Source organism: Fusarium oxysporum, chromosome II (genome assembly GCF_013085055.1).
Source record: "Fusarium oxysporum Fo47 chromosome II, complete sequence".
Classification (NCBI taxonomy): Eukaryota; Fungi; Ascomycota; class Sordariomycetes; order Hypocreales; family Nectriaceae; genus Fusarium; species Fusarium oxysporum.
This window is the reverse complement of record NC_072841.1, coordinates 1,086,927-1,109,100: the sequence shown is the minus strand read 5'-3', so window position 1 is coordinate 1,109,100 and position 22,174 is coordinate 1,086,927. Positions and strand designations below refer to the sequence as shown.

At 47.7% G+C, this 22,174-nt stretch overlaps 9 protein-coding genes across 9 annotated transcripts; 7 read left to right on the top strand and 2 right to left on the bottom strand.

Annotated features, from left to right (window-relative positions):
* Positions 1-51: 51 nt before the first annotated feature.
* Positions 52-1,141, bottom strand: FOBCDRAFT_247688 (carbon-nitrogen hydrolase). Its single transcript, XM_031172763.3, has 2 exons — positions 1,053-1,141; positions 52-998 (listed from the first exon to the last, which is right to left on the bottom strand). The coding sequence occupies exons 1-2, from the start codon at positions 1,110-1,112 to the stop codon at positions 102-104; spliced, it is 957 nt and encodes a 318-aa protein (XP_031049548.2). The 5' UTR covers positions 1,113-1,141; the 3' UTR covers positions 52-101.
* A 676-nt stretch (positions 1,142-1,817) lies between these two features.
* Positions 1,818-3,974, top strand: FOBCDRAFT_154171 (fungal-specific transcription factor domain-containing protein). The gene is made up of 2 exons (XM_031172762.3): positions 1,818-1,923; positions 1,973-3,974. Exons 1-2 carry the CDS (start codon positions 1,843-1,845, stop codon positions 3,872-3,874), a joined length of 1,983 nt encoding a protein of 660 aa, XP_031049547.2. The 5' UTR covers positions 1,818-1,842; the 3' UTR covers positions 3,875-3,974.
* Positions 3,975-4,565: 591 nt separating this feature from the next.
* Positions 4,566-6,786, top strand: FOBCDRAFT_315203 (amidohydrolase family-domain-containing protein). Its single transcript, XM_031172761.3, has 2 exons — positions 4,566-6,157; positions 6,206-6,786. Exons 1-2 carry the CDS (start codon positions 4,682-4,684, stop codon positions 6,698-6,700), a joined length of 1,971 nt encoding a protein of 656 aa, XP_031049546.2. The 5' UTR covers positions 4,566-4,681; the 3' UTR covers positions 6,701-6,786.
* Positions 6,787-7,977: 1,191 nt separating this feature from the next.
* FOBCDRAFT_287806 (uncharacterized protein) lies at positions 7,978-9,353 on the top strand (the record flags this gene model as incomplete). Its single annotated transcript, XM_031172760.3, has 6 exons — positions 7,978-8,010; positions 8,068-8,313; positions 8,368-8,570; positions 8,619-8,713; positions 8,763-8,933; positions 8,980-9,353. The coding sequence occupies 6 exons, from the start codon at positions 7,978-7,980 to the stop codon at positions 9,315-9,317; spliced, it is 1,086 nt and encodes a 361-aa protein (XP_031049545.2). The 3' UTR covers positions 9,318-9,353.
* Positions 9,354-10,004: 651 nt separating this feature from the next.
* Positions 10,005-11,636, top strand: FOBCDRAFT_236489 (Sodium/hydrogen exchanger family-domain-containing protein; the record flags this gene model as incomplete). The annotated part of the gene is made up of 3 exons (XM_031172759.3): positions 10,005-10,020; positions 10,129-10,931; positions 10,983-11,636. 3 exons carry the CDS (start codon positions 10,005-10,007, stop codon positions 11,634-11,636), a joined length of 1,473 nt encoding a protein of 490 aa, XP_031049544.3.
* Positions 11,637-11,907: 271 nt separating this feature from the next.
* Positions 11,908-13,867, bottom strand: FOBCDRAFT_236488 (tryptophan synthase beta subunit-like PLP-dependent enzyme; the record flags this gene model as incomplete). The annotated part of the gene is made up of 7 exons (XM_059610082.1): positions 11,908-12,516; positions 12,565-12,925; positions 12,990-13,050; positions 13,101-13,191; positions 13,242-13,368; positions 13,433-13,625; positions 13,675-13,867. The coding sequence occupies 7 exons, from the start codon at positions 13,865-13,867 to the stop codon at positions 11,908-11,910; spliced, it is 1,635 nt and encodes a 544-aa protein (XP_059464072.1).
* A 1,408-nt stretch (positions 13,868-15,275) lies between these two features.
* Positions 15,276-17,378, top strand: FOBCDRAFT_247683 (major facilitator superfamily domain-containing protein; the record flags this gene model as incomplete). The annotated part of the gene is made up of 10 exons (XM_059610814.1): positions 15,276-15,425; positions 15,480-15,613; positions 15,659-15,908; positions 15,961-16,136; positions 16,185-16,384; positions 16,434-16,652; positions 16,692-16,791; positions 16,840-16,905; positions 16,960-17,013; positions 17,066-17,378. 10 exons carry the CDS (start codon positions 15,276-15,278, stop codon positions 17,376-17,378), a joined length of 1,662 nt encoding a protein of 553 aa, XP_059464071.1.
* Positions 17,379-18,693: 1,315 nt separating this feature from the next.
* On the top strand, positions 18,694-19,409 carry FOBCDRAFT_315199 (uncharacterized protein; the record flags this gene model as incomplete). The annotated part of the gene is made up of 2 exons (XM_031172754.3): positions 18,694-18,925; positions 18,975-19,409. Exons 1-2 carry the CDS (start codon positions 18,779-18,781, stop codon positions 19,407-19,409), a joined length of 582 nt encoding a protein of 193 aa, XP_031049539.2. The 5' UTR covers positions 18,694-18,778.
* A 1,217-nt stretch (positions 19,410-20,626) lies between these two features.
* Positions 20,627-21,764, top strand: FOBCDRAFT_214124 (ketose-bisphosphate aldolase). Its single transcript, XM_031172751.3, has 3 exons — positions 20,627-20,736; positions 20,787-21,166; positions 21,215-21,764. The coding sequence occupies exons 1-3, from the start codon at positions 20,639-20,641 to the stop codon at positions 21,604-21,606; spliced, it is 870 nt and encodes a 289-aa protein (XP_031049536.2). The 5' UTR covers positions 20,627-20,638; the 3' UTR covers positions 21,607-21,764.
* Positions 21,765-22,174: the final 410 nt, after the last annotated feature.

The window sequence follows — 22,174 nt, the reverse complement described above, 5'->3', positions numbered from 1 at the left end:
TCCATAGAGAATTTGACTTCTTCTCTGGTTGCCTGCTTGGTACAGGCGAAAGGGGTTGAGACGCAACTGATATTAACGCACTAAGTATCGAGTATTACATCCTATAGCCTTGCGACCGTGTTCTTTAGGTAGCCATAATGCCAATCCTCCCTGGCCAAGTCCTGTCGGATCTGGTAATTACGTTCCGCAATATCCACCGTCCTCATATCGACATCCAAGATACGCATAGCCACCTCGCCATCGGTAAAGCTCCCAGGCACTGTTCCAACAATAGGTAGTGTAACTTGACTGCAGCCAAAGAAGCCCTCTGCCGCCGGTCCACCAGCATTGCAATAAATAACAGCGGCGGTGTTCTCGAATGCCCTGGTTACCAGGGCAGACTGGATGAACATCCTCTCGCAGTCGGCGTTATATGCAAGACCATCTTTGCACATATCAAGCGCCGTCCAGTACGAAGGAATTATAATGATCTTGGCGCCCGCGAGAACGAGCTGTCTGAAGGCTTCTGGGAAGGCAAGATCCCAGCAGACGAGGATACCGACTCGGCCGAGAGGGGTGTCGATGACTTGGTGGGGATTGGGGGCAGCGTAATCATCTTTGGATATATTTCTAGCATGATCGACAAAGGATGTTAACGTATGTCGCTCTGGTATCCAGAGGTTGGTCTTTGTGTAAGTGCCAAGGAGGTTTCCGTTGTGGTCGATGAAGTCCGACGTATTCAACAACGTGGGTCGGGCACCAGCATTTTGTTGGTCATCAGGTTTAGGGGCCTGGGAAACAAATGTGCCAGCACAAATATTGATATGAAGCTCGGCGGCGAGGTCTTGGTATTTCTTTCGATATTTACCAGCGTCCTCCGGGGAGAGTGCGAAAGATGGCTCTTCGGGGACCCATCCTGTAAGATGGTATTCTGGCAGTACCGCTAGTGCAGCACCCTGGTCAGCAGCGATATGGATCTGCTCGGCAGCATGTGCAAAGTTATGTTCAGCATCAAGGGGCTATTGAACATGTAAGTGTCAGTCACATAAAAGAATTGTATGTTGGTCGCTGACCTTTGGCTTCATCTGTACGAGAGCCACCTTGAAAGAAGAACTTGGTATAGTAACAGCCATGATTGATAAGAATTCGATGCTGGAGAAACATCAAAGCGTGGGCTCCCTTCGCAAAACATAGGTGAAGTGAAACCCGGGCCCCTCGGCAAACATGTCTTCAGATAACCAAGGCCAGGTGACAGTAGCCGTGATCCTGTGCCGTAGCCATAGCATAGCATTTGCTTAGGACTTCCGTTTATGGTATTGATTTCCTTCTCTAATTTGTACCGAGTTTGGTAAGGATTGGTGGAGCATCGTGAGTCTCGGGAACGATATGCGATGGCGATTTCCTTGGGAATATTATCCATTGCTTCGGATCGGATATGAAGTGAGCTGGAAAAGATAAGAGAAGGAATTCTCGAGCAGTGAATGTACGATTTTAGTAATATTATGATGAGACAGGTTTGCTTAGGAAAGCCGGGATGTCTTGGAGACTTAGGGGACGGATATATCTAGGCTGAGTTCCACTTTAGAACTAGTAGTTCATCACGAAACATATATGCTTTTTGATTGTCCTCTGGGTCGCCGAACCAACCCATAACTCATAGACAGCATTATTAGGAATTAGTTCATAGCATTATAGTACACAATGGTTTACACGCTGGAATGTTACCTCGAGGCTGAAGCCGAGTCCCATATCCGGACACTAGTATCGTCACGTGATGACAGCCCCTCATAACTCCACATCACTCCATCTATCTGCACCTTGCCATCTCCACTCGTCAACGCGGATACATCCAAACGGGTCGTCATGCTGTCCTCATCATACGCACCAGCACCAAAAACAATCACCAGATCACGTACTGGCTGTGCCGTTTGCAAATCCAAGAGAGTATGGCTACCCCTCCCGCTCATCCGAACCTTGCCTGACCCCTAAATAGCTCAAATGCGATGAATCCAAGCCTGCGTGTTCGCGCTGTGTGAGACTAGGTATCCCATGTCCTGGGTATCAAAAGCCGCTGCGATGGAAAGCTGGATCCAAGTCTCCGAAGGATGTTGCGGAAACCCCTAGGAGCGATGTCACTGCTGAGCCGCAGCCGAGCTCGGCATATGTGCCTTATCAGACTCAGCCGGCCGAGCAGTTTGTTAACAATTTCTATGACCCGGAACTTATGGATCAACTCAACGACGCTATGAATCCCGAATGTGTCGATACACAAGGCCAGGGAACGCTAGATACAGCTTTGCCTCTCATGCAATTCCCGGATGACGTGTTGCAGCTATATCCGGAACAGGCGCTTGGACAGACACCTGATACCATAGGTCAAGGGTCTACCGATGAGAGACTTTGGCCTGTCGCTACCATTAGTCCAACACAGCCGATTCCGCCAGCACGAGCGACCTCACAAGCCTTGACTAGGCAGGAGCCTCAAAACCAAACCATCGAGACTGTTGGTGAGATGCCTTTGGCGCATGCCCTCCAGGACTATTCGTCTGTTTTGGTAGAGTACTACTTTAAAGAGGTTTGTGGAATGATGTCTTGCTATGACAGCCCGATGAACCCGTACCGAACTACCATCTCGAATATGTGGTCTGGATCTCAATCACTTTACTACATCACGCAAAGCATGGCAGCTGCTTGTCTATCTGAAGTATCACCAAATTTCGCACCAGTCGGTCGCCAACTTAGGGGCCAAGCCATGATCTGCCTATCTCGAGAAGCCAAGATCGCTCAACTTGAGACCTCATCTCTGTTAGCCTTGGTCATGTTGGGGATGAGTCTTTCATGGCATGATCCCAGTAGTCTTGGCCAGCTGCAATTCGATGTTCTATCCCGAATGGTTCAGTCCGCTGAAGCACGCGGCGACGCCCTAGCAGTCGCCGACAAGAAGAAGGAATTCTTCTTCTACAACTCTCTTGTTTACTGGAAAATGCTGCTTTCCTTCGTCACAGACGTGGATCCAAGCACAAGACATGCTCAACCTCAACCAGCACCTCCAGAATGTCTTGATTTGCAGGAACCACGCATGCCTCATCCGCAGACAGGAATTGGCATCGAAGTTCAAGAACTCGTCGCCAAAGTGGGAAGTCTTGTACGAAAGGAACGCAAGAGGATTCGTTCACGGCGGTTTGTTTCTCAGGAGGATATCCAGCGTGCTCAAGAAGCTATGCTTGCCTCGGAACAGCTGCATTCTGAGTTGTGCGCAATTCGGCTACCGACAGAGAACGACATTGTCGATGCTGGCGACGACATGACTCCGGCAAACCATCTGGTCAGTATTGCTGAAGCTTATAGATGTACGGGCTTGCTTCAGCTGTATCGCAACTTTCCCGATCTTCTAGTACCTTACGTACAATCTGGAAGCCCAAATAACCAAGCCTTTCAGTCAGGGTCTCCAGATGCTGCGAATAACTACCCAGATGATAGAACCTTGGCAGATACGTGGCTGACGTGTCTAGCTCTTCACGTGTTGGACCTGGTCAAGGATATCCCAACAACATCTAGAAGCCGTTCTATTCAACCACTGCTGTTCGTGAGTATCTGCAGCGAGATGTCTTTGAATAGATCATACTGCGGGATCTCGAATTTACAACAACCTCCCGTGGCAAGCATCGCGACCAGCACAAAGTTTAGAGTGCCTCTGGCTGGTCTTGATGTTTTGCAAGCAAGAAAAACGATCATTTCACGTCTTTCTGCTTTTGAAAATATCTTAGCGGCAAAGCCTATTCGCCAAATGTTGACGCTTGTCAAAAAGACGTGGTCTTGCATGGATGAGGAGAAACAGGATGTGTATTGGATGGATGTTATGATGGAGAATGGCTACGAGACTTTGATGGGATAGGATCTGCAAATTGCGATTAGTTGTAACTTACATAATGATGATGTTTCGGGCTAATAGAGGCGCGACGGTATTATATCTGGGAACTTTGTTTATATCCAGAGCCGTAATTGTAGTTGTTGATCGCGTGCGAGAAAATTAATGTCAGCGATGTCGTATTACGAGTGTCATTCACGTGGATCTACATACCCGCAACCTTAACTTATTAGTTAACCTTAGATGTAGCTCAAACTCTACAACGCGCCTCACGACACATCGTACTCGAATCAGTCATTCGCAAACGTCTAGTCTTCAAATCTAGACCCGTGAGAGTTTTCGCCACAGAAATCATATCCCATACGACTATGCTGTTCGTAGGTAAAGAGTCGCAACATCAGTATCCCACCAGCACCATCTCATCGTCGTAAACAATGCAGCGAATCACGCAGAGGCAGTGGGATGAAAGGGATCAATAGTCCTGAGGGATTTAGACCCTGCAGTAAGTTACTATTATAGATTCATTACTAACCATGATCTGTTGGTATCCACTTATCTGTTTGGGGGGAAGCACCCGCTGGGCTTAGCCATTTACAGGCGATGCAGCCGCCGGAATCACCACGATCTCCCATAGTCCCTGCACCATGGAATCCGGCCTTCTGACCCTCTTTGGACATGGAATATTACAGTGGTCTTCTAGCCGAACTCTCCGCTGGAAGACCCCCATGTTAGCTTGTGGTGCAGGGACCATCGAGTAATGTACTTATACCAATCTTACGTCGCTCACGTCAGGCTCTCAATTGAAGGGGATCACCATCATCGACATCTTCAATCATGGCTCGTGGTCTTCTCACTCTTTGCGTTAGCGCGCTTCTCGCTACGGCGAGCGCTGTAAAGCCCGTCGTCAAGCCTGCGGATGTAGTCTTCGTCAATGGCGAGATCTACACCATGTGTCCGTCCAACGGACATGCATCGGCTCTCGCTGTGCGCGGCGGAAAGATTGAGTACGTTGGCAGCAAGAAATCTGCCGACAAGTACATTGGCAAGAACACAAAGGTCATTGATCTCAAGGGAAAGATGGCCATGCCTGGTCTTGTCGACTCGCACATGCACGTTCTCTCTGGTGGTCTGTTTCTTCTCAAGTGCGATTTGAGCTACCAGACGCTGCCAATTGAGGATGTTATAGAGCATATCCAGGGCTGCATTGATGGCGAGACTGATAAGACGGATGATGACTGGCTTGAGGTTGTTAATATGGACTATGCTGGTCTTGTTGAGAAGAGCGGAAATGTTGGAAAGAAGCAGCTTGACAAGCTCAACACCAAGCGACCCATCATCATCCGATCCAGCGACTACCATACCGTTCTCGCCAATTCACGCGCCCTCGAGCTCTCCGACATCGACTCAAGCACCAAGGACCCCTCCGATGGCAAGATTGTTCGTCTTCCTGGTAGCCAAGAGCCCTCGGGTGCTCTCTCAGATGGCGCCTCTGCCCTCCTCGCTGGTCCTCCTCCTCCCACCGCCGAGGAGAACGTCCAGGCTGGTCGCGCTGCTCTCAAGCTTCTTCGCGAGGCTGGTATTACCACCTTCCAGGAAGCCGCTGCTGGTGAAGAACATCACACCCTCTTCAGCACCATCAAGGCTGAGGATGGTCTCTCTGCGCGCGCGTACTTTGACTACCGCATTGAAGCGCCCAAGTCAATTGACGGTGTTCCCGCGCTCGTCAACAACGTTGTCAAGAAGCTGACTCCTTGGCACGATAATAAGGCCATTGGTCCCAAGCCCACACTCAAGTGGCAAGCGATCAAAGCCTTCATCGACGGTGTCATCACTTACCCTGCCAACACCGCTGCTCTGATTGATCCGTACTGGGCACCCGTCAACAGCTCCGACCTCGACGGCAAATGGGCCCCCGATAAGAAGTCCCTCAATGACCCCTACTGGAATCCTGCTATTCTCACCAAGACCCTCGAGCTTCTCTTCCTTGCTGGTTTCGATGCTCAATTGCACGTCGACGGTGATCTTGCCGTCCGTGTTGGTCTCAATGCTGCTGAGTCGTTCCGCAAGAAGTACCCCCGCAAGGATTTCCGGCTCGGCCTCGCTCACGATGAATTGTCGCATGAGAAGGACTGGCCTCGCTTTGCTAAGCTCAAGGTCGATCCCATCGTCAGTTACCAGTGGGCGCAGCTTAGTTCATTCTACATCCCCAACACGTTCAAGTCGCTCGCCGACTACCGAAAGGACAATCTTCAGGCTTGGGCTGAGATTGAGAAGGCGGGTCGACCTCTTGTTTATGGAAGCGATTGGCCTGTAAGTATCGCCATTTTTCCACGTCTGGGACATGTCTAACAGAAACAGATTGATCCTCTTGATGAGTTCCTTGCACTCAAGGTCGCTGTCACCCGCTCTGGTGATCCACAGAACCCCAACTCCCCCGCATCCCAAGGCCCTCCCTTCGACGGGAAGTTCCCTGGCAACGGAATCTCCCGTACCTCCGCTCTTCAATCCATCACCATCAACGGCGCCCGTTTCCTCCGTGCCGACAAGCAGATCGGCTCTCTTGAAGTAGGCAAGCTCGCTGACATCATCATCCTCGAAAACAACTTCTTCAAGGTCCCCGAGTCCAAACTCGGCCGCCAGAAGGTCCTCCTTACCATGGTCGGCGGTGAGGTGGTTTATGTGGCTGACGGACAGAACTTTGGCGTTAAGGCCAAGTTCCCTAACGACGACAAGACCAGCGCTAGGCTCGCCCGTCGAACTATCGGCGGCTTCAACGCCAACGCGCTGTCAGAGAGAGCCAAGGCCGATGCGGCCAAGCTTCGAAAGCGCGGCACTTGCGTTCATAAGCATTAGGTCCGAGTTAGGAAGATGGACTGACAGGACATGTATACAAGCCACTACATTACATATAAATCTTTTAATAATTGAAGCGATTTACAAACATGAGCTGATGAGCTGGATCAAAGCGTAACAATTGTCTTCTTGGCTTCAGAGTCTCGAAGGGCAAAGCAAACACAAGATCGAGCCAACTCCCTTGTTCCGCTGCAGAATCTATCGGCTGACTGCAGCCGATCACAAGGATTCGCCTGCAGAACCAACAGGTACGCGAAATGGCTGCTCTGGTTCATGGTTTCGGGCCTATCGGAGGTACAGGATGACTGTTGGTGCGCATGCGATTGTCAGCCAATATTAACAAGGAGGGCCCGGCACATATCTGCATCAACGGGTAAGATCCGTTGCATCCGCCTATCGGTCTATCCCAGTTCTGGAACACACTAACGCAGAATCCCACAACATTCGTTGGTGACAACGGCCCAGAAACGAGCTGGCGATATTGCAGCTGTGAGCAAGGGGTAGGGGCTTCTGGTTAGACCATCTGTTCGTTTTAGTCGGAAAAGATCACCAAGAGTTCCGATAATGAGACATTGTCCGTGGGGACTTTGCAAAATGACCCTTTTGCTTATACGAATCGTCAAAAACAGGAGTGCCCCTCTCATGATATGGCTTGATTAATCGGAGTATTTTCTCAGCTCTGTTGGTTGTGACTTATATGCTTTTCTCGCTTCAGTTGTGGCTAGATCTACGACTCGTGCAGATTCTTGGCAATAAACGTGTATGATCAACATCACATCAGGTCGATCCTTTTCTCGTCCCGACTCAGCCCTACTCACCCTTCGGAATGAAGGCTTTTCGATATCTGGCTTCCGCTGCGAGTCTCGACTAAAGCCGATGGTGCGACTTTTTCCCACTGAACAGGGCTTGAGTTGAGATGCGTTAAACTCGTCACGTAACGAGATTCCAGTTCAAGCGAGGTGGCCCGTAGCGTGAACTCTAAATGTTCAGCCTGAAGCCTCTAGCGTCGCCACTTGATAAGCTTACAGTCAAGCTCAAAAAAACAGGGGAATTTCCGTCAGCCCACGATTGCCGGGGTTAACCTTGGGCTGAGCTATCGCCAGCTTTATTTAGGGGTTTTATCGTCATTATCCCCCAGCAACTTTCGTGACGATCATTCTGCGTTTTTGTCAACTCTGTTACATTGCATTGCATGGTCCCAACGAAAACATAACCACTCTTTATTTGTTTGCTTTTTTGTTTCTGTTTAATGCTGTAATTTCATCTGGAGTCTCACAATGGTTTCTGCGCCGTCGGGCGCCGCTGTGCTGGTAAGTTCGAGTCCACCAATTTAATCCACTGAATTAGCCTCTAACCCACCACTTTAGGCAGTGAACTTCAGCCTTATTACGCTGGCTGCTGCCATCATCGGTGCTCGAATCTACCTACGGCTCGTCATACAGAAGCAAAGGCTTATCGCTGCAGATTGGTTGAGGGTTGCAGCATGGATATCGGCATTTGTTACGGCGTCGTTCGACATCATTTACATGAAGGAGGATGTGTTGAAGCCCGAGATCAACTACACCCTTGTTAATTGGGATGTTCCGCCAGAGAAGCTATCGAGAGTGCTGCGGGTGAGTATCATCACCACCACGAATCAAAAAAACATGAAGCTGATGGTATTATAGTACATGTGGGCTAGTGTCATTCCCTTCTTCGTGACCTTCTACCTCTGCAAAGCATCACTTCTCGTCGTATATCTCCAGCTGTTCCCACCGTTCATGATCAAGAGAAGGATCATTCTTTGGAGTGTAGTTGGTTATTGTGCATGCGCATTGATCGTGTCACTATGCCTGCAACTATTCCTCTGCTTCCCGATTAAACGAAACTGGTACGTCATGTATCTCGTCCTTCCTCAACTCATCTAACTCATATTCAGGTCTATCTTGGGACCAGAGCCTTTCTGTGATGACTTTGCCTTGGTCACTACATTCCAGGTTGCTTGGACGCTGCATTTTGTTGGGAGTCTTCTGCGTAGGTCATCCCAACCTGTTGGATCTTATAGATACTAATAACCGTACAGTCTTTGCTCTTCCATGGCTAGTTCTGTATAAGCTCAACATGCGGAAGAGGGTCAAGATCGGTGTCTACTGCGTTTTCCTCCTCGGAATAATCGACATTGCATTCTCGCTCACGCGCTTCTTGACTATTCAACTCACCAACGTCGGAGACTTCCGTTCCATCACAACGGTTGGTGAGTTATATCATCGTTCCAGTAAGGTTTATCTAACATTTCATAGAACTTTGGAGTGGCCTCGACGTTTTCATCGGCCTCATCATTGCATGCCTTCCAGCTCTCCGACCATATCTCCGCAGAAAGGGTTCCAAATACGACTACAACTACAACACATCGGGCAGACCGAACAACTCCTCCGGCGCACCAGTTCGCAGAGCAGCACAAAGTGGCTTCGAAGAAATCGACGAAACACCATCTCTAGAAGGCGACCCCGGCCCAGGCCCATGGACAGGATCACATTCACCGGAGCTCGCGGCAGGCTGGAGTGATAAGAAGAGCAACAGAAGCGATATCGAGCTTGTTAGTCTCGATGTAACGGCCAAGGATAGGACGATGGTATAAAATGAGATCATGTACATAAAAGCCAACTAATTACACTGTTCATATTCATGTCGGAGCGACCAGCTCTTGTTTAATTTGCAGACTTGAAATTCAGGGTGAGCTAAATATGTGAGTGAGAGGCACGAACGATGTTCGGTTAAAATGCCAGGGGAAGAAAGTATAAATTACCCAGAGTCGACCAACATCCCTCACCCCTGTGAAGAAATGCATTGGTTTGTCTTGGCGTTCAGGGATACTGACTCGCAGGGCGGTCAGGATAACAGAGGTATGAGACGATGAGAAGAGAAGAGAGAACTGCAAAGATATTTCCAAATTTTGAGTTATAAGAATCATATGACTGCTGCAAGCAGTAGTCTATGAAACTGGACATTTGGTGGTTAAAGCTCCTGTACTTTGGTTCTACTGTGTGGTGTGTTACATGTCTTATTCCCGAACCGAGTCGGAGAATTAAAACTCCGGCATATCTAAACCTGCTTCAACTCCAGACTAGCAAAATGCAACCGACATCACTGTCTGCAAAATGGAAGCTTCACTTCCATACCACGAGCCTTCGATAACTGTCATTGCCATTCTATCAAGCTTTCTTCTTCTCTTGAGTTTAGTTAATTATGGCCTCGATAAAATCGCATATTGCGGTCTAATTGGCCAAATAGCGCTAGGTATAGCTTGGGGAACACCAGGTGCAAAATGGCTCTCCCGGGAGGTTGAAGATGCGATAGTGCAGCTTGGATACCTTGGCCTCATCCTCCTAGTTTTTGAAGGCAATTCGATTTCCATTGGTGCATAGACTGCTTTCTAATTTGTGTTATAGGCGGGTTGTCAACATCTTTTAGATCTCTCAAGGCTAATCTTGGTCTTTCATCCATCGTGGCTTCAACTGGAATTGTTCTCCCAATCGGCCTCTCTTTTGCAGTTATGCCTATGCTTAACGCAACTCCATTGCAATCCTTTGCTGCTGGTGCTGCTTTGTGCTCTACAAGTCTCGGTACAACGTTTACTATCCTCGGCACAAGCGGTCTTTCTGCAACACGTCTCGGCGTTGTTTTGACAAGTGCTGCCATGATGGATGATGTCATAGGCCTAATCATGGTCCAGGTTATCTCAAACCTCGGTGGCGATGCCTTTGATGCCATCACAGTCGTCAGACCTGTCGTTGTCTCTCTTGGTTTTGCAATTATCATTCCTGTTCTTGGCAGATTCATCGTTCTACCTCTTACTGTTCGACTCAATGCTTTCCGAAAGGCCAATCCGACTTCTAGAATTTCAAAGATTTTCGGTATGAGTCAGACTGCTTTTGTTATTCATACCGCATATCTCCTAGGTATAGTCATTGGTGCGACTTTTGCAGGCACTTCAAGCCTCTTGGCTGCTTATATAGCGGGTGCGACTATCAGTTGGTGGGATTCCGATGTTCCTCATCTCGAAGCCCGAGAGACCGATACCAATGCGACTGAAGCCACGGGAGAAAGTGTGATTACTGAAGAGTTGGCAACCCAAGAGCCGGCTCCAGAGAGCAGGGTTCTCACAAAGGTCATGGAAGGTGGTTCAGGTGCCGAGATCTTTCACCATTACTATGAACCTGCCCTTCAACACATTCTCAAGCCTTTTTTCTTTGTGAGTTTCCCAACTTCTAACCCATCACTGAACAAGTCTGACTGGAACTAGGCCTCTATTGGATTTTCCGTGCCCATCACAAAGCTATTCACAGGCCCCATCGTATGGCGCGGCGTGATCTACACCATCCTTATGATATTTGCCAAGCTTGCTTGTGGTCTTTGGCTTATGTCATTCGAAAACCCTTTCCGGGCTCTTGTGCAGCTTTCTCATAAACTTTCGCCCAAGCTCAAAAAGTCTTCTAAAGGATTGGTGCCTGGTGCTCAATGCGCAGACAACTCATCACCTCGCGATGGGGCTAGTGCAGCGCAGGAAGGAGAAGGACGTGATGCTGTCCCTCTGGAACCCGTCGCTGACACAGATACATCTCAGGCGTCTCCACAAATGCGTAACTCGACACCGAAGCCCAAGAAAGCCTTGTCTCTGTATCCAGCGTGTATTGTTGGCATCGGCATGGTAGCGCGAGGTGAGATCGGATATCTGATCTCGGCACTGGCTGAAAGCAAGGGTATCTTTGGTGCAACGGCGGATGGCCAGTCCTCTGAGATCTTTCTGATTGTCACCTGGGCTATTACACTCTGTACGATCATTGGGCCGATCTCTGTGGGATTGATCGTGAGCAGGGTTAGAAAATTGGAGAATGAGAGTCGCAAGGCAAAGGGGGAGGGAAGGAAGAATGTTCTTGGGGCCTGGGGAGTGAGCTAGACTTCTCGCGACATGATCTTCGGAGTGACGAGGCTTTCACTTTATATATAAATGCCTTTGAAGCATACTGCTTGGACAGCAGGACCGTGCCTGCATTGTGAGATTATTCGTTTCACCTTGACGAATTGCCAAATAGGATAGAATCTTATAGACTACATATGATGGGCAATATTTACCAGTGCGCGGGATATCTAAACTTAGTTACATCCTTCTTCGTATGCTATTCGTAAGTATCTATACTAGGTACCCTCGGCCAAGCATGCCTAGACCGCTATAGAGAAACGCGAGCAGACTGTGACGCGCCAACACTCAGTGCCTCCTGACTCAAATCCACCCAAGGCGATGATTCTCGAGATCCAGCCATAGGGGTTTGGTTTGAGCTCTGTCTCATCTTGTTCAATGCCTGAAACCCACCTCTGATACTATCCGCCTCATATCCCTTGGCCCTCAAGACACTGGTTGCAACTCGAGCGCTGTCGCCATCGTAACATGTGAGAAGAATTCGTCTTCCGCTGAGAAGAGACTGGACTTCTGCTCCTGGAGCCTTAAAAGCCCCATCAAGATTCTTCCATAGTGATTCCAATAGCTTTGCATCAGAGAATGGGCTTGGGGTGCCGTCTTGGACAAAAGGCATATTGACAGCGCCTGGTAGATGGAACATGCTGAAGTCGTCAGGTTGGCGTAGATCGATTATAGTAGTGTCCTGTTTGGATCTCAGAATGCTCTGTAAGTCGACGGTATTGACAGATCCTGTCTTGGGGTCGGCAAGGACCATGTCGAGAAGTGCTCCTCTGTCAACGTCAAAGAATGCACCGAGGGCCTCGGATGCTGATCTCTCCCATTTTTCATCATACCGATACAAGTCGACTTCCAAGAGGTCCTGCGATAGTGTTAGTTCCCGCTAAAACTCTTGAGATATTAGACTTACCCCGTTCTTGATGGAGGGGAAGTAGCTCTCTCCAAGCTTGTCAAAGTACTCGTTGATGTACTGATAAGGCAGGTCACAGCATAGGAAGACACAGTTGACAGTTCCGTCTGGTCCAGCCAGGTCTGACAGAGTACCTTCAGCCTTACGCTTTTCTATAAGCTGGTACAAACCCTTAAGGTTGAAACCTGAAGAAGGTCCACAGACGATACCGTTTCGGCAGAGATCTAACGACATGGAGAAAGAGTTGTGAGAGTCGACTTCTTCGATATGATCGACTGCCCGTTTCCAGGGAAACTGGACGGGAGCCATGAGAGCGAAGGATCGGGGGCCGGGGACTCGGTCACCGGGCGCTGTGCAAACACTGAATCGTAGTTAGTATTGATGGCCCCGATGGATTTTATCATGCTAATGGTGGTTTGACTGACCCAAGTCGGTATACTGTAGGCTTTGCATCTTTGAAGTATGTGCCAAGTCCAGTCATAGTTCCTGTCTCTCATTAGTTAAAAGAATTTCATAAAGGGAGTATGTTGGCGTGCCTGAGGTCCCCATGCCAGCACAGATGACGTTTATCTCTGGTAACTGCTTGTAGATTTGTGGACCAGTCCACTTGACGTGGGCATTCCAGTTCTGTTCTGATGTTAACACTAGCCTTGCATTGCGATTGACAGAAGTCCTACAAGATCGTTCTCATATTGATTTGGGTTGATGATGGTCGCATCTGATTCTTGCGCGAGCCTTTGAGCAGCTCTGATGCCACCTCGCTCGTCGAGAGGCTCTGGCTGGGACGGACCGCCGAACAGCGTGCTATACGTATGAAGCGTTAGAGTGAAGACCTGTTTGGATGTTTATCGGTGTTCTGGTGACTCACATGTCAATGCCAAAGAACTGCATGAGTTTAAGCTTTGTTGAGCTCGTCTTGTTACTCAAGAACGCTCGAACATCATCGACTCCATGAATCGCTCGTGAAATCAATGACATGGACAGGACAGTTGATCCAGAGCTGTACTCGACAACAGCCTTTGTCTTGCCAGGAACGACACAATTTTGAAGAAGATTCAAGGCTATCATCCAGTGAGCTAAGCATATAAAGCCCAAAACAGGGTGCCGTACCTGGCATCGCTTTGACGTTGTTCGCAGGATGCATAGTCATCATCTTGGCATAAATACGTACTCCATCTTGACGATAGGGATTAAGCGAGTCGGGAATCTCGACAAGCGGTAGCGGCGGTGCTGATTCTGGATCGAAGTACTTCTGGATGGATTCTTGTCCTTTGTACACGTTGAGGGGGTTGGGGCTGGTCATGTTGGAATAAGGTTATGACTTGGAGACTGCAGAGGTAGAACCAACAGAGAATCCGGATACCAAGTAGCTATATAAGTCGGAGATCGTACTTTGCAGGCTTACCAGCCTTTTTATTTGGCCATTGGGTGGTAGCAGGTTTTGCTCGGCATCTGCATGGAGCGTGGGATGTCAAACCGAACAACGCATTTTTTTCTTGAGTGTAACCGGATACCAATCAAAAGACTCAATATCCATAACAGTGCATGAGTCGCTTTACCGAGACCTTCATAGTTAGAGGGCAGATCAGAGTATCATGGATAGAGAAGATGGGGGTCACTGAGTCAAGTGGCCCTAGAGGGAAGCTCGTTGAAGTGTTTTACTCGAAATCTCTTGCTGATCGACAGATATTCGTCTCCAAATGGATTTCATCTGACGAATTGCTAACAGAAATACTCTAGTAAAGCAGGTCATTAAGGTTCTTAATGCTTGTTTCGATGATGCATTGGAGACTTGAAGTGGCGCATACGAGAAATTGACCATCAGGGTGGTGCCATTCATGAGATGAAATGCATATGGCCAAGATAATTGGTCAGATATCGCTCGCGTAAGGAACTTTTACTCCTTCTTTTGAGTATGATTTGCAATAGCCTCGGTTATTCCCGCAAGCTTGTATCAGCGTTGGGAGAAAAGGACCCTGATAGTTTTCCATCAAGGCGGCTCATGGTGGAGATGCTTAATATTATTCATAATTTGGGGTCTAATTAACTACTTCTAGAAACACCTTGATAGATCTTATATTACTTCTTATTTTGTCCTCGAACGGTTACCAAAAAGATTTCCTTCATGTTTTGTGATGAGGACAGTGTTATTGAGACTGATCTGTGAGAAAGTCTATTAAGCATCGTGAAAGTCTCATAGTCATCAACGAGCATGTTTCTCGCGAATTTTCGCAAATATGCTCAATTAGCTCGTATGAGAAAGTATTGTGGCGTATTTAGAGCTGTCTTTAATCCACGTTGCAACATTATTATTTGCAAAACCCGCGCTGTTGCAACCTTAGTTGCCGATCCCTAGCAATGACACCTTTGTGTCAGTTTAAGAGCCAATCGCACCAGACTTTATTGGACTACGAGGTTTGATTTACATAAAAGCCATTCCTAAGAACAAAGGGGCAATAATGGCTCAAGGTACACGACGGGGTAGTTGACAGGTAGTTGAAGCGGTGTACCTGGAAAACAACCTTGTTTCAGCCAAAAGGGTTGCTCAATGCCGATCCTTGAGCAAGTTTGAGCGAGGTTGAATGCCGCCACAGAGGGACTTGCTCACCGTCAAGGCGACTTCCATTCCACCATCAGGATTAAAGGAACTCCCACTGCAGTTTCTCCCACATCAGCGCTTAGGAGGTCGAGTCGCCGCGACACCAAACACAATGACAGAAAATCGGGAACCCGACGCCAACGCGGTCATGACCCGTGATATGGGCTCAACAAACACTATTGTCGTTGATTCAGGCGACAATGAAAAGACCCATGAGTTCAATGAGCAGACAAATTATGTGCCAAAGCGAGCCATCATCACAGTAAGTCTCAACTCTCAAGAAACAACGACATCGCCATGCTAACTGGATCTGTAGATATTTCTCGCATGTGCAAGTGTAGATTTGCTGGCGTTGATGGACCAGACTATGCTGGCCACCAGTTTATACATCATCGGAAATGCTTTGGGGTCAACAGCCCAGGTTTCGTGGATAGCAAGCGGATATTTCATGTAAGCATCATCAGCATCGGTGCGGGACTATGCTAACAATAACAGAACTTCAACAGTTGGACAGCTCATGTATGGAAGGTTATCCGATATCTGGTCTCGCAAGATCATTCTGCTATTGGGCCTTGCAATATTCTTTGTCGGATCACTGGCCTCATCCTTAGCGCAGTCTGTCTTGCAACTCACAATCTTCCGGGCCTTTACAGGTATTGGAGGTGGAGGGCTTATGACCGTTGCGCAGCTCATAGTGAGCGATGTAGTCCCTCTACGAGAGAGGGGGAAGTACCAAGGAATATTGGTGAGCTTGCTATAACCGAGGATTGTATCATCATGGCTAACCATATTCCAAGGGTGCCGTCGTTGCTCTCGCAAATGGCATAGGTCCCGTCATCGGAGGTGCCCTCGCGTCGAGTTCTGAGGACTCATGGCGATGGATCTTCAGGATGCAACTACCAATAACTCTGTTGACAACCCTTTGTGTACTATTCTTCATGCCATTAAAGAAAGTCGAAGGAGATTGGAGACTGTGAGTTCCATTAGGAGATGTTAGGGTTCCAACTGACGTGATAAATAGAAAGCTTAAGGCAGTCGACTTTTTGGGCATATTTCTCGCCTTGGCTGGAATGACAGTCGTTATTCTGGGATTAACTTGGGGAGGAAAAGAGTACTCCTGGAACTCCGCTCAGGTTATCGCAACATTGGTAGTGGGCACAGCTGCATCAGTTGCTTTCATGCTATGGCAGTGGAAAGGCCCTCGATATCCATTGATACCGTGTAAGAAACTCCATGCTACGATCAGAAGCATTCCCTGACAAATACGTAGTGCACATCTTCAAGTCGAAGATCGTCAACGGCGCATGCCTGACCATGGCTATCAACGGTTGGAACTTCGTCATGCAAGTCTACTATATCCCCTCCTTTTACCAACTCGTCTACGGCTACTCCGCCACCAAATCCGGAGTAATGCTTCTCCCCATCACACTACTACAAACAGCCAGTAGCACTTTCTCCGGACTCATCGTACACTGGATCGGTCGGTACCGTGAGTGCATCTTGTTTGGCTGGTTATGCTGGGCTGTAGGTCTTGGCTTAATGTCAACTCTTGATGAGAATACGGGCGTTGGGAAACAAATCGGTTATTCGGTACTAATTGGAGTGGGTGTTGGCAATACGCTGCAGCCGTGAGTTAAAATTGTGACGTTCAAGTGAGCTTTGACTGACGGTGATAGTGCGCTCATTGCTACGCAAGCTGGTGTCGAGAGGCGTGATATGGCTGTTGTCACATCATTCCGCAAGTAAGTGACAGACCCATAACGTGTGTCGAAGACAAATCTGACAGAACATGATAGTTTTGTGAGAAACTTGGGGGCAACATTAGGACTTGCAGTCTGCGGGACAGTTCTGTATGTCAAGCCAAAAAGCCATTTTAACCAACATTCGCTGATATCACTCCAGGAACAACGTCATAGCAGGCTCTCTATCCTCCCTTAATCTAGATAGACACGACTCAAAGACATTGCTCGGCAATCCTCAAACATTCCTAGACACAGTCTCACCAAGCGAAGCTGAGAAGATCCGCTCAGTTCTCATCCCAGCATACAGACAAGGATTTCGCATAATATTCCTTATAGGCGCAGGTGTCGCAAGCCTGGCATTCGTGCTAGCGTTTTTCTTGATGCCGCAGGTTGATCTTACTCGACCGGACGACTCCCGGCTTAAGGAGGAAGGTCGCAAGGCTTATGATAAGAGAGGAAAAAGCGCGGTGTAGTGCTGGTGACGCCAGAATTACCTTTTTTCTTTTTCTTTTTTTCTTTTTTTTTTTGTGGGACTTGGTACACTTGAACTTTATAGACAGGGGCAGGTCTTGGCTATCAGCAATAATTCAGTATTTCTTACGGTCAGTGTGACTAGACTGACGGTATATAACGGTCAACCGTGTGTTTCGCCCCTATGTTGGCCTGGTGATGGGTCACGGAGTTTGCCACTTCCTTTTAAGGCTACAAGACCTTACAAGTCATAATAGCTTGTTGATAGACAACTGGAAACACGCAATACATGTCTAAGTGGCGAACCGGGATTGGTTTTTCTTAAGTTGAAGTCAACGTCTTTCCATGTCTCTGTGAGGTCCATTATACGAGTAGGAATATAAAGCTGGATATGAAGACATCCGTAATGGCCCCTGCCTATGCACGACGACAGTTATGTGCTGATCGGTTTTCCTTTTTTGTGCCTTCAACCTGATACAGCAACTGAAATCAGGAGCTGAGGTGCGATTAACAACTTGTATTTTCAGCAGTACTTACGTCATGGTTCAACTATGTATTGGATGATTGATAAAAGATCGATAATCGGGTAGATTCTGATTATTCTGGACCCTCCACGCCTCTCATCATACTGACAGGGGTGGAATGCTGGTTTTATGTGGTCCTGGAACTGTTGAGCTGAAATGGAGCTCAACGCAACACAAACGGTCTAAAATGTGGTCTTGCCGCTCTCAATACAGTAAAGAACAACTTAACGTATTTATCTTTTATTTCTCGGGGTACTGCTGCAGGTATCATTTGCGGTTAAGTCCCGCTTGACAGCCGCGGTCCGTCGACTTGGTGTGCCAGGATACCACTGGCAGTCTTCTCCCGAAAGCTCTGGACCAGTAATTTATCATCTTGATTGGTGTGTCTCGCTGTTCAAAGCACATAACCCCTGTTAATATAAAAATGACCCGTTTCGTAGTCATAATGCCAGGTTCTTGTCACATTTTAGGATATGCGGCTATTATGACGATCATTTTACAGTTTGACTAGTGGAGGGGCTGCGACCGGAGGTGAGACTATTGGTTGCTCTATAGACTCTGTTGGAAAGGTGCAGGGCCTTCATGCACTCCTCGGAGAAACGACTAGGGTTGATATGCGGTCATTGGCATGGTTCAGAGACGTTGAAATGATGGCGGCAAGAGGTAAGCGGCCAATGGTAGGTTTCACAGTCTCGGGTAAGTCCCTTATTGTGATAGGCAAGGGAAACTTGTCAGCTTGTACTGATATACCTCACGTCCACCAAGCCGAATTCTGCCTGTCTTGATGTAGTTCCTTTCTTATTCTCCGGAACAGATACCTTTCAGGGTAAAACGCTCCAATCGTCCTCGAACTACGACTTCTCGATATTATATGAACAATGTCTGGTTTTAGCCAAGGCCATCAACGCACACTTCTCCCTGCCACCGAACTACCGCCTGCCCCTAAACCCCGCGTCGTTCTCCCGCATTACCCCAGAGTCGGTGTCACGATTGCCTGTGAAACCTGTCGAAAGCGAAAGATCAGAGTTAGTCTCTCGAATGCTCCTCAAACTGGTATCTAACCTTTTATCGTAGTGCAATGGGAATCGACCTCGCTGTAAAGGCTGCATCCGAGCTGGGTCAGAATGCAACTACGTGCCCATGAATAAAGATCACGAGTTACGACAACGTTACGAACATCTACAAATCGAAAAGACGGATTATCAAAAGCTTATCTACTTACTTCGATCACGAGACCACAAAGAAGCGCATGTCATTCTTGATATGCTACGGCAAAACACGAGCGTACACGAGGTTCTTAGCCAGGTTGAGCACGGCGATATGTTATGCGAGCTGTCTCTTGTGTCTGGAGAGAGGTATAGTATATTATTTCTTATTCCTTCGCCCCGCGGATTCTCCTACCATGCGCAGAGAGCCCTTGTGACTGACCGTGAGCTCAGAGTATGCAATAGCTCAAGCAGGTCACGAGCCATCGAGAGCCCTCGGTCACTGCAATCGGAGAGCGACTGACTAGGCTTTTTGATATACACTTCCCAGATTTAGCTTCTTTTAGCTATCGACCTGTTTATCTGGGGTCCTCGTCACTATCTACAAGAACTACTCTTGCACATCTTGATACACAATTTTGCCCTACCTTGCCGTTTCATCACCTTCTTTGATATCCCTGCATTCTTGAGCATTGCGCGCTTCCGTATTAGACTCTTGCTGACTCAGATCAAGCAACATCGTCACCGCAAACTTCACTTCACCGATTAGCTTCGGGTCCCCGATACTCTCAGGCACAGGCTCCTAGAAACGAATTCGACACCACAACGGCACGAACACCAGTGTATACTGTTCGCAACCCGATCAGGCAATAGATGAATGAAATATTTTGACGGCCGATCCGGATACCAAGATCCTATCCATGGAAGCGCATAAATCACCCTAGCATCGATCGCACTGGGGTGGATCATGGAACACGATTCACGAACACAACATCAGGAAGCCCTTTGCCTCATGTATCAGGACACATTACGGAACTTCTTTGCATCATATAATTTTGTATTGTCTTTCTCTTCTTGAAATGCTGCTGGATACTTCAAAATAAGAACCTTTCTTGCTGCATCATGGCATTGTCTCAGCTTATCCGCAGAAACCTCACGGATCAAGAGGATCCTCATCAAAGGGCTATAAATTTTCTCTATCCAGGATAAACTATCGAAGCAAATTGCTAGAATGAGCATGTCGGTGGATGATGCGTTGGCCAACTTGTAAGGTACATACGGACTTTATGACGGGCTCGCTGGAGGGAGATGGGTCCTGCAGATTGCAAAGGGATAGTTGAACATTGTCGGGTTTTCGGTTTCATAACTGGTGAACTGTATATACATATATATGACCTCGATTGCGGAAACATTTCGCAGTAACATCAGGCTTCGCCAGTCAGTATCTTCACTCAACTGGCACAATCAAGAAACACAGCGGTCTGAGGACACATGAATATAACATTACTATATGTAAGCATATCATAAATTTATCTGTCAACTTCTACGTTATGTGAGTTTGCCAAATCGGGTAAAATAAAGTCTATGAAACTTGTTTAATCCTGTTGCCGTTAACGCCTCGCCCAAATGAGGAGTTGGTGGCTCTAATTTCCTTATTGGATGATGACTAAACCAGATACGCTGATGCTGTCTATGTCACCCCATCCAATCGGTTTGCTCCTCAACAGACAACTCATTGTATACCAGTTCATCATGCCAGAACCAATTGAAAACTTGAGAAACACGAACCGAACCTTACGTATCTTAGAAGATGCTGTCAAGGGTAACTATGGGGTCTTAGCAGCAATATGGTTTGCCTTCCGCAGTATCGTTGGCGCTTCGTACTAACTATAATATTCAGCTACAATATCGAACATCTCACAGCCATAGTCAAAGCAGCCGAAGCAAAACGATCCCCACTGGTTCTCCTTCTATTCCCCTCTACCCTGAGACAGCTACCAACTCTAGCCTGGGCAGCATCTGCGGCTATCAAATCAGCGACCGTACCGCTCTCTCTTCATCTTGATCATGCACAAGATGTTTCACAGATCGAAGAGGTCGTGAAAACTTTACCTTTTGACTCTATCATGGTTGATATGAGCCATTACGATCATGAGGAAAATCTTGCTAAGACTACTGCATTGACGAAGTTGTGTCATAAGCGGGGTATTGCTGTCGAGGCAGAGAGTGGACGGATCAATGGGGGGGAAGATGGCATTGCTGATACTGATGATCTTGAAGGTTAGTACCTCTCATCGCCATAGTAACAGTTGTCTAATACAGGGATAGCCTTATTCACTTCTCCCGAGGAGGCAGAAAACTTCCTCAAAGCAGGTATAGACATCCTGGCCCCGAGCGTCGGCAATATTCACGGTGATTATGGCCCCAAAGGACCGGACCTCGACCTTGCCAGACTCTCATCCATTGATAAACAGATCCGTGGGCATGCATTCATGGCACTTCACGGGACAAATGACTTCACTGCTCAGATCATGCAAGACTGTATCAAAGCTGGAGCCGTGAAGCTCAATGTCAACAAATTGCTCTTGGAGGTCTGGCATGCCCACTTAAAGGAGAATGCACATAAACCTTTCATGCAGCGTGTAGATGAAGGGATAGAGATACTACAGGCCGAGGTTGAGAGATGGATAGATATTTGTGGAAGTACTGGCAAGGCATAGTCAAGCTCATGAGGCCCGACACCTGGAAATTGCAGAATGCTTAGCAGTCCAGGACAAGTTCCTCATGATGACTCTTTCAGTGGTTCGATGTTGGGGTAAATAAACTAGTAAACCATTTTCTATTTCTTTCTCAGATGCCCCTTTCCGGAGAACTTTGGTATCTTATATCATTCAACATTACTGCGAGTCTGCGTCCACGCTGAAATCAGCCAATAATACAAACACTTGATCAAGATTCCATATGAACTCTCGTCATTGCTGACCAGTATTCCCGTCTCTCTCTCTATTGTAAAACAAAACTCCGGCGTAGAACTTGACAATCTTTCGACAGTCAACATGACCACCGCATACTCTTCTTCTCTTCTTTATCACTGCCAGCCACCAACTCGTTCGTCAGAGGTTTCATCTTTTGAGTCATTATCACCCTCCTCATATCTATCTTTCACTCTAGTTGAAGCTCAATAGTCTGGGCTCCTCTGTATTAGATTCCCCAACAGTGGAGCATCCACATAGACAATGGGTGCTTCTCCCAGGACTCTTCCCATTCCTTGGGCGAGAATTCAGCCAA

Excerpts from the sequence above, each read along its gene's own strand:
- FOBCDRAFT_214124 (XM_031172751.3), top strand. The coding sequence starts at position 20,639 with ATGCCAGAACCAATTGAAAACTTGAGAAACACGAACCGAACCTTACGT. Across the intron at positions 20,737-20,786 it reads GGGGTCTTAGCAGCAATATG|CTACAATATCGAACATCTCA; the intron begins GTTTGCCTTCCG and ends TATAATATTCAG. Across the intron at positions 21,167-21,214 it reads TGATACTGATGATCTTGAAG|CCTTATTCACTTCTCCCGAG; the intron begins GTTAGTACCTCT and ends ATACAGGGATAG.
- FOBCDRAFT_315203 (XM_031172761.3), top strand. The coding sequence starts at position 4,682 with ATGGCTCGTGGTCTTCTCACTCTTTGCGTTAGCGCGCTTCTCGCTACG. Across the intron at positions 6,158-6,205 it reads TTTATGGAAGCGATTGGCCT|ATTGATCCTCTTGATGAGTT; the intron begins GTAAGTATCGCC and ends TAACAGAAACAG.
- FOBCDRAFT_247688 (XM_031172763.3), bottom strand. The coding sequence starts at position 1,112 with ATGGCTGTTACTATACCAAGTTCTTCTTTCAAGGTGGCTCTCGTACAG. Across the intron at positions 999-1,052 it reads TCGTACAGATGAAGCCAAAG|CCCCTTGATGCTGAACATAA; the intron begins GTCAGCGACCAA and ends CATGTTCAATAG.
- FOBCDRAFT_154171 (XM_031172762.3), top strand. The coding sequence starts at position 1,843 with ATGCTGTCCTCATCATACGCACCAGCACCAAAAACAATCACCAGATCA. Across the intron at positions 1,924-1,972 it reads CCGTTTGCAAATCCAAGAGA|CTCAAATGCGATGAATCCAA; the intron begins GTATGGCTACCC and ends ACCCCTAAATAG.